Raw genomic sequence first — 9,537 nt, forward strand, 5'->3', positions numbered from 1 at the left:
TATGATACTGTAATCATAATGATTTACCATGTGTTACGAGCTACCTTGTTTGGTTAATAAGCATTTTTATGTATTAGAATTTTATGAAGAAAATAAATATATTTTCTCCTGGCCTTATTCAGTGATAAGTAGTCAGCATAAAAGTAATTCAAGTAACATACTGAAAATTGGAAAGACTGTAGTGGCATGTACCATCTGGTGAGGCTGGCATGTTTGTCTTTGATTTGATATATCCAAGTTATGGGATGACGGTCTGTGACCAGTATAATTAAGTACCTTAATACCCTCACTATGCATTTAATGGCTAGGTGTTCTTTTTTTTTTCTCTAATCGTATAATGTTCTACCTGAGGAAACAGTTTATGACTTATATAAAACTGGGTGTTTCTTTTGACATGTTCCTGACTCAGCACGGCTCCAAGCCCAACTTCTAAAGCAGTGGTGCGTACTATAAATCTCTTCTTAGACCAACAGTCTACGCATTTCTCTGTGCAGGAAATCTGCAAAATTTACTCATGGTTGTAAAAAACGCCTTGTCTCAAATCTGTCTGTTTAATTTTCCCCTTTTGCACTTGGACAAGAAAACCTGCAAATCTCTGCTTACAGCATAAGTTTCTTACCTAGTGACTTAAAAGGAATGGATAAAAGGAAAGGATTTTTATCAGTGTGCTAAGAGCTTTTTTGATTTACTCGATGTCTCTTTAAAGAGTACATTACTGAAGTTAGAGCATATCAAAACTAAAAACTACAGTAGTCATATTTTATAAAAAGTATGACAGTCCATGTATGTGTCTCCAGAGGTGGCCAAGGAAGCCAACAAAAGGACAGTTGACATTCCTAGGTATTGCTAAAGTAAAACAACAGGAAAAGTCCTGAAAAACTCTCCTCCTAATAAAGACAAAAAAAGAAGTGCATTGGTAATTTTTTTTGTTTGTATTTTACAGTAGAGCAGGGGAATTTGCTTATAATAACACTGTAAATGTATCCCTTAAATTAATTTGTTGAGGAAGATGTAAAAAAAACCCCAAACAAACAACCCAGCTGTTGTGTTTGTGTATCAGTGCGTGCAATTCGCTATCACTTGAGTTCTGCACATTTTCAGATAAACAGACACATACCTGTATTTATGCAGTAAAATTGCAACCCCACATCATTTTGCTAGTATCTCCTCATTTTAACTTTTCTCCTGACTGAAGCAGTATCTAGGCAGTCATGCTAAATAATTGCTGGGTAGTAGCCATATTTCTCCAGTTCATTTTCAAAGGCAAGAAAAATGGGACTTGAACATAGAAATCCCACTACAGTGTTGGTGACTGATCTTCTGCCACAGTTAGCTCTAAGGCTTAGCTTGTCTTTCCGATTCACACAGATGGAACAAGTTTTTACATGTACTCAATGAAAAATATACTACCAAAAAAAATACAATCAAAGTACCTAGTCATGAGAAATAAAGTAATTCTTGACAGTAATTTTTCATGATTAATCTGAAAAGTCTTTGTTACATAAAATGGCTCATTAACCAAAATTCAGTGGAGTTCAGAGACTTAAAGCATAGGACATGAGTCCTTCATCCACAGTAAATGCCGTTGACTTTGGTGGCTGCTAATCGTCTGTGTTTTTATGATGACTTATTTTCCAGTTTCAGACTTGTACAAAAAATGTCTTCTGGTCCTCTTCAGAAAGTGCTAGTGAGGCACTAATAGCATCTCAAATTGCAGAATCAAATTTTGTTTACAGTTAGGAGAATATTTTCTAAGCACATGTAGATTGAGTTTGATCCTATAAGCCACGTTGTATTTTAAGATGGTGTTAGTTACTTGTAGGACCTACATTATAGGAGAAGGACGAGCTATGTAAGGACTCACAGGTGCCTTTAGGGAGGCTGGCTGAAGCCAGCACCATCCCTACATGCCTGCCTGCCTGCCTCACCCCTGAGCTGGAGGCTGTGTGGGAACAAGGTGTATTTCCATGCCTCAGTTTTTCCAGGTTATGACCCAACTTAACTGAAGTCAGTAATCATGATACTGAGTATCAGATTGCAACCTGGAGCAACTGGGGCACTTCCATGTCTCTTGCCTTTGTAGGGACTTTAGCTTCTAGTGGAGAAGAGCTGAAAACAGTATCAGTTTCAGCCACAACAGCTACCTCCTTCACAGAAATGCTGGACTTGGGTGCCTGAGTGAGAGGCTCTTTGCCAGCTTGCTTACAGAAACTCAGTGATAATCACTGTGCTTGAAGTCATGTGCTCCTATGGAGCTCCTCTCTGGGGCCAGGGTCTGTCTTATTTATCACATTCACTTATTTATATTTTTCTTTTATGCAGAAAAAGACTGTTGTGGGCATAATGTCTGAACAGTCATTTGTATTTGGATTAAGTAGTTCGTCTCTGTCAGTGCAGTGATTCATTCTGTGATGAATTTATTCTGATTTATAGTCAAGATTACTTCCTTCCCTCAAAAATGTTTCCAATTCAGAAATTATGAGATTTCAAGAAAATTTTATATATCTAGCCCTACTTTTTTAATTTGTGCATGTATCTATTACCAGAGTTTAATATCCCCAACTTTTTCTGACATTTCGTAGAAAACTATGGCAATAGAAGGATGTAGTTTCTTTCTCAACTAGAGTTATGTTGCTTTTTTAGCAGCAAAACCAATGAAATTTACATAAATTTTAAAAGTGTTTCTACTGAAAGTACTATCTGGAGGAAATTATTTGAATTTGTCTTTTTTATTTCCTGAATGTTTATTTTATTAGTTATGACATTTTAGTTTCAGAGAAATTGAGATTAGTTTTGACTGCGTTATCAACCTTTATTATAGTAAAAAGATGACAGATATAGGGACTAAATGTTCATTTTTCTCTGCAGGAAAACCCTTGAAGATCGTTTAAAGCTTGAAGAAAAACTTGGCACACTCAATGTGTCTGATACCACGGTAGGCAGCAAACAGGCAACATTCAAATTAAAGAAGGTGAGCTATATATATATAATTTTAAAGATAATACACAACTAACTTTAGTTTTTGCATGAAAGAACAGGAACTTTAAAACCGTCAAGCAAATGTCCCTCTTCATTTCTTTATAAGCTGCCAACTCTCCAGGTTCTTGCCAAGAGAATGAAAGCCTCCGGTAGTACTCAGTGTGTTTATCCCTTATAACTCAAGCAACACTCATAAAATCTTATGTTCCGGTGGAAAATAATGGCTTGTGTCTTTTAATAGTTTATTTGCAGACACACCACCAGAAGCTTGTGACCTTGCCTGACTTCTGTGCCAGGACTGATCAGATCTTGGTCTGCAGGTCCAAATGCAGGCAGGATGCTGTAGGTTGCTTGGTCTCAGCATGATAAAAACAGAGCTCCCAACTGCCTTTGTCACTGAACTTGTGTAACAGGCATCACAGGAATGAGTCCTGGTCCTGTTCTAGTTGTCAAATTCCATTTGAAGTATGTGGTTGACTGCTGCCTATCTGCCTTTACCAAGGCTTTTGATTTCCCAGCCTAAAGAGTTTTGTAAACTGCAGACACACTATTACTTTATAGTGTGAAGAGAGTTCAATGCATGTGTGCATCTGCTACTGCTGTGGAACACGTAGGCATTTTTAACTAGAAAATTGCTTCAGAACTGAGGAAAGGACACATTATAAAATCTTAAGACCTATATATTAATATACTTGAGCTGACAAAATTTACGTCAGTTAAAAATGGTTTTCCTCAGGTAAGCCTCTTTGCTATAATACATTTCTCCTTACCAGTTGTCAAATATTATTCTCACTGCCACAAGAATGGCTTCGTAGTTATTTTGTTGTCACATTGGTTATGCCTGAAGAAAAAAAAGATTTATTGACTGTTTCTACCTTACTTATTTTACTTGATTATTATCTGCTTGCAGATGTCCATTTTCATCTGTTTTTGATTCCTGTGTTTCTGGAATTTAAAATGTGTTGACTGTGGAGTCAAGTCACAAATTCCTCTGCAGTGCCAGTGCCATGTAGGGTAACCATTCTGGGGATTTTACCAACTCTGTAACTGATATGTTAATGTCTTGCAACTAATTAAATGGGCTTTGCAGGACTTCGAAAGCACAGTCTTTTTTACAGTAGCTTTAGCTTAGAAAGTGTAAAGCCACAAGGTTTCTTGCAGGCAGTAGTGCACAATGAACTGTCACTGTAACAGTTTTGTGAAGATTTAGGAGTAAGGTGGAAGAAGACAGGCACAGCAGTGGTTCAGAATGCCATTTTTACTTAATTCCATCAGATAAGATATAGCTTTCAGGGTTTTTTTAATTATTGTGCTTCTAACATCTATGGATTTTCTTTTCCTGACTGTTAACTGATACTGCTTTATTGAAATATGTACATTGTAGTCATTTGCATAAAAATACTTTTAAATATCTAATTGAAAGAAAAATAATGCATCTACAGTGGAGATATTTTCTCCTATCAGCAGAACAGCAAAGTAAAACTCACAAGTCTTCTCTCAAAGAAACAGACCCTATGTATATATTCTGAAGTCCCAAGGAATGGAGCAGGTAGAGCTAGGAAGAAGTCATGCTATGCGGTCTTTATGCTCCTTTTCAGAGAATAAAGAGTTGTAGTTGACAAGCCAAAAAAGAGATTTTGGTGTTACTTGAGTCATCAACTTACACTTTGTGATGCCTTTTCCTTAAAGGGCAGATGTATTTATGAGTAGGTGGAAAGATTTAGTCTGGGAGGGAATTGTTCTTCCCTAAGGTTGGTATCACTCAAACTTCTAGTCAGTGGAATTGAGACTGAACTTGGCTGCTGCAGGTGTGATATGTTGTCAGCCTCCCAAATGCCTAGCAACCACTGATAGATCCAATAATGAAATTGTTTGTCATTGATATTTCACAGCTTAGTTTTCAGAGGATTTGAATATGGTTCCTACAGTGTGGCAGCTTACTTTTCAATTTCAGTATGCTTTGTTATAGCAAATAGATCTAACAAAATAGCAGGGTTTCTAAAATACCTAAGTACTTACACTACTTGGAAGGTATGGAAGACAATTAAAAAAAAAAGCAAACAAAAAACCCAAAACCAAACCACAAAGTTTCTGATGCAAATCAAGATCAGTCCACTATCAGTAGCAGTCAACGTGAACTTAAGTGAGATTTTTCTAGGCTGTTTCAGAAGAGCTATAGAGACAGAGAGAAATTACTTATATTTTCAAATAGTGGATTTCTTGTTCTACTTGCAGTGAAAATGGGAATCAGTAAATTTCATCAAAGTCTAAAGACCACTAGCTTTCACTGCCTTCATACTGATATGGGCTTATTGCTACATTTGGTAAATTGGTTCCTACCTCACCTCAGCCAAAAAGCTGTCTATGCAGGCATATCTCTAGCTCAAGTTTAAATGGTCTGAGAATGGAAGATTCAGGGAGCATTTGAATGCTGTTGATTACAGAGCAAGATGCAGTGGGAATGCAGCTGCATACACAGTAGTAGTGATTCTGTCTCACTGTCAATTCAGTTGTTCTGTGCTGATGTTGAAATTGCTGGAATTGCTGGAGTGCTTTTTAGCATGGACAGTTGCCTGAGCTTGGGTAGTGCCAGTTCATGCTAGGTTTAAAGAGAAGCCTTAGTCTTCCAAAGAAAATAGTAGTTTATATGGTACGTAAATTAAACACTTTCAACATGTTTTTGATGAAGGGGAGAAACATTATTAGAACACGTGCCACAGGAGCAGAAATTAAAAATTGTTTTCATGTGGGAAGTGTTTCTAGAATTGCATACAGCATATAAAACACTTTCAAGAACTCCTAAGTCAGAACACATTTTAAAAAAACCGTATGCTTCAGCAAATGTAACTAATTATGCTGTCTTTTTGAAATAAATTTGTGCAAATATTGAACATAGTTAACATATTGAACTAGTTAACCAAAATATATGCTAAGTAGCCTCAAATTGGGATCTGCCTTCTTGAGGGAACTAAATATAAATTCCGGAGTGTATTGTTAAACATTGTTTTTTATCTGAAATACATTACTTTATTCACTGGCTTTTGGTATCTTTGTGTTAAACATTTGCCCTGAAAAACTTGGAATAATAGCGCCTGGGGATACCTGGAACTACCAAGTACGGTATAAGACAAGATAGCATGGGGAAATTTGTGGTGACATTTCCATGTTTTCCTAATGGAATTCTGACATGATATATTGATACTGGAACAATGAGGTGCAAGTTTACAAGAACCTGAGTCTATTTTTGTTTTAATATTCCAGTCAGAGCAGCAAAGGAAACAGCAGGAAGCTGAGAAACGACACCGTCAAGAGAGGAAAACTCTCAGGCGTTCTGCAAGTCATCTCAAGAGCAAACGTGGACGAGGACGACTGTTTCATTGAATTACTTCGTGTTATTTTTCAAGAAACTTCTTTGTCTCATCTTTCATTTGAAAAAGGGGCTTTTTCAATTTTAGACAGAGTACCAACGAATTTGTATTTTGATTCATTGATGAACACAAAACCAGAACTTTCTAAGCCCTGTGTTAATAACTGAAAAGTTTATGAAAGTAAAAGTACTGACCAAAGGACACTGAATATGGTCCAGTGTGAACAGTATTTTTGCAGAAATCACCAGCAACTGGTTATTGTGTAACCCTGGATGTTTTCTCTATAAGAATTTATGTATACTGGGAGGCTGCCTGTCTTTTATTTAACTTAAGAGCTGAAATCTTTATTTGTGACTGCTTAGATAGAAGATCAAGAGTAAATTATTTTGTCTAAAATCTTATCTTTACAGGGGCTCAATAAATTTTTCTGGTTCTTGAAGGATGACACACAATTGTGTTTTTCAAAAACTGGCTTTGGCTTTATGTTACCTTTAGTTTAAAAATGCCTTTTACACGTGATATTTTTATCTTTAAAAACATACATTGCAATCATCACTTCTGTCCTTTTTCTCAACTAAAGGATGAATCTCTCAATACCTAATTTTTTACCTCTAGCTGTCAGATTTCTGCATTGTCCATAACCTTCTCATGCTTTTTATTTAGCACAGAACTACCCAGTATTCCATTGTCAGTCTCACCCATGCTGTAAGCACTATTATTACTTCTCCTTAGGCACTGAGAAAATGTGAATGTAGTTGTGTTTGCTTCAGGGTGTTTTCCTCTTTTTGGAGTCTTGTCTCTTGACATTCAAGCCTTTGAAATCCAAATGCAATGACAAGTTAAAGTTTGTTCTAGTGCAACTTCTTTCCCCTGGAGCATTTTATTATCTCTTAGAAATTATCTGTGTACTGAACATGGAAAGATTAACAGTGGAAACTTGCCTCCACTGTGCTTGATATTGGGAGAGTTGGGGACTGGGTGGACAGAACTGTCACTGTAAGAGCTGGAATTTGGCAGAGTTTGCTCCTTCTTGTGGTAGGTCTGAATTCCACTACATTTGAACAAGAGCTAGAGGTGCATGTATGGTTTAAGGCATCCATATTTCAGCAGTGATTTTGTGGGCTATCAGGAGCAGTAAAAAAAAGATGTGGTTGGTCTGCAGGGTAGTAGTGAATCAGTTTGAAATGGTTAACTTTCAGATTTAAAAAGTGTTTTGAGATTCTTCTGACTGACAGTGGCTTTGGTCAGTGTTTTGCTTTTCAGGCACTTACATTGTGCTGGCAGTGAGGAAAGGCTCCTCAGTGTCCAGTGCTGGAACTCTGGAACATGGTGAGCTGTAGTTGGTGGGCTGTACGAAGCTGCTTGGCACTCAAGCACAAGAGCTTTTTGGTGAAATGGGAATAAGGATTCCTTGCAAGCCTTTCTTTTGAGGCTTTAGGGAGCAGCAAAAGTGGGCAGCTCTTTGGCAAGACAGTCTGGGAGCTCAGGATGATAACGACAAGGGCAGTGACCTCCCTGATGGAGGGCAGTCCTGCAGTCACCTGTAGGGTGACAGCAGTGACATTCAGCCAGCAGAGCAAACAAGTTTGCAAGGACAAGGCAGATCCAAGGTAAAGTGAGCAGATCAGAATCTGTGAGGTCCATGGCACACCTGCAGCATAGCTTGGGTGAGTACTAAGGGCAATGCAGCTCCCAAGCAAAGTCAGGCAGGCCTTTGGCCAGGCTCTTACACAGCTCTTCTCATAGCACTCTGGTCCCCAGATGTTTGGCCATACCATTATCAGAACTGGCTTTCATCTGGAGGAGGATTCAAAGTTTCAGTAGAAGCTGGTATATTAATGCAACATTATTGGAAATGGATTAACTTTATTATGCAACCAAAGCAGGCATTTCTTAAGTGTTGCCCTGGTTGCATTAACCTTTTTTCAGTTAATCTTTTTTCCATACTTCATTTTCCATACTACTGGAATCAGTATTTATCCAGAATTGCCATTCCAAGAAGGTGAGCAGCTGCTGTGATCCTTTGTGACATTTAAGGTTCATACTCTTAAGGTAAGAGTGATCAGATGCTGTAGCCTCACGGAAATCCTGATTGTTTCATACATATGAGAACTTAGTGGTGAGAATCAGTTTAAAATTATCTATAAATAAATGTACAGATAGAGGTTAAATGTGAGTGAAATATGAGATAAAGGAATGACCTGGATCTGAGATGTCACCTGTACTTAAATACTTTTTATATTCCACAAGTAATGTGATTTACTTCAGTTAGGCCATTTGTCATTCAACAAACATTGAACCAAAACTATTTGTGTGATGTTCTTTCAAAAATGCTGTTGCCAAGCCAAGAATCATTGTGTGCTGCTGTGGATGGTATAATTGTCTGAAATAAAGAGCATCCCCCAGTTTAAAAAAACAAGTGAAAGAATTTACTGTACCCCACACTGCTCATTTTCAGTATCTGAACAAAATAATGAAATGTGATTTAAAAATATTCCCCTGCATGCATAGCAGGTGTGCGTAAAATGTATATATACATTTTTATACTCATGGGGTTAATTTATCTGTGGAGCTTAAAGTAGGTATGATTTGATATGGCCAGCATCAGGAAGAGTTGTGAGGGAGGATATAACAGTTTTCACTTTACTGTCTTGTTTTGCAGCAGCCTTTTATATTTGTGTTCTCCATGTTTCCAGGTGTGAAAATGGAGAATTTAATTTAATTCCAGGAAGAAAGGACCAATTTTCAGATGCAGGAGGACAGTGAAGCAGTACAGCCTTACCTGGGGAGGTTGCACAATGTCCATGAAGAGACTTGTGATGTCAGATAAAATATCTGCAGGTATAGATATCCACATACCTGTAAGTGTAGTGGAACCTTACCTGAGGAAGAGGAATGGCTTAATAAACTTCAGAGGACCTCTCCAGCCAGATGACTCTATGAATGTGGTAGGGCATAAGGAAGGAGCATGCATCATTAATTGACTGGATTAATTTCTCCCTTTGTCTCATCCTTCCACTGAATCACTCACTAGCTTTATCTTTTTATCTCTTTCTTAAAGATTAAATACTTCTTTTGGCATTTTTCCATAGCTAATATATTTTGTCTGATCTTGGGAAGTATTGGGATTTTAAGCTGAATGAAAGCACATAAATCTATTATTAATAATTTTAGCTCTTGATCATTATCT

At 37.4% G+C, this 9,537-nt stretch overlaps 1 protein-coding gene across 1 annotated transcript in view; it reads left to right on the plus strand.

Moving 5' to 3' along the window:
- NOL10 (nucleolar protein 10) overlaps positions 1–8,641 on the plus strand; it is a 50,949-nt gene extending 42,308 nt beyond the window's left edge. The window contains exons 20-21 of the mRNA XM_051778312.1: positions 2,869–2,971; positions 6,241–8,641. Of these exons, the coding sequence (XP_051634272.1) occupies positions 2,869–2,971; positions 6,241–6,360 (223 nt within the window). The 3' untranslated portion in view covers positions 6,361–8,641. The remainder of the gene's footprint in view (positions 1–2,868; positions 2,972–6,240) is intronic.
- The last annotated feature ends 896 nt before the right edge of the window (positions 8,642–9,537 follow it).

This window comes from Manacus candei, unplaced genomic scaffold (assembly GCF_025592945.1).
Source record: "Manacus candei isolate 608988 ecotype Guabito, Panama unplaced genomic scaffold, ASM2559294v1 h1tg000011l, whole genome shotgun sequence".
NCBI lineage: Eukaryota > Metazoa > Chordata > Aves > Passeriformes > Pipridae > Manacus > Manacus candei.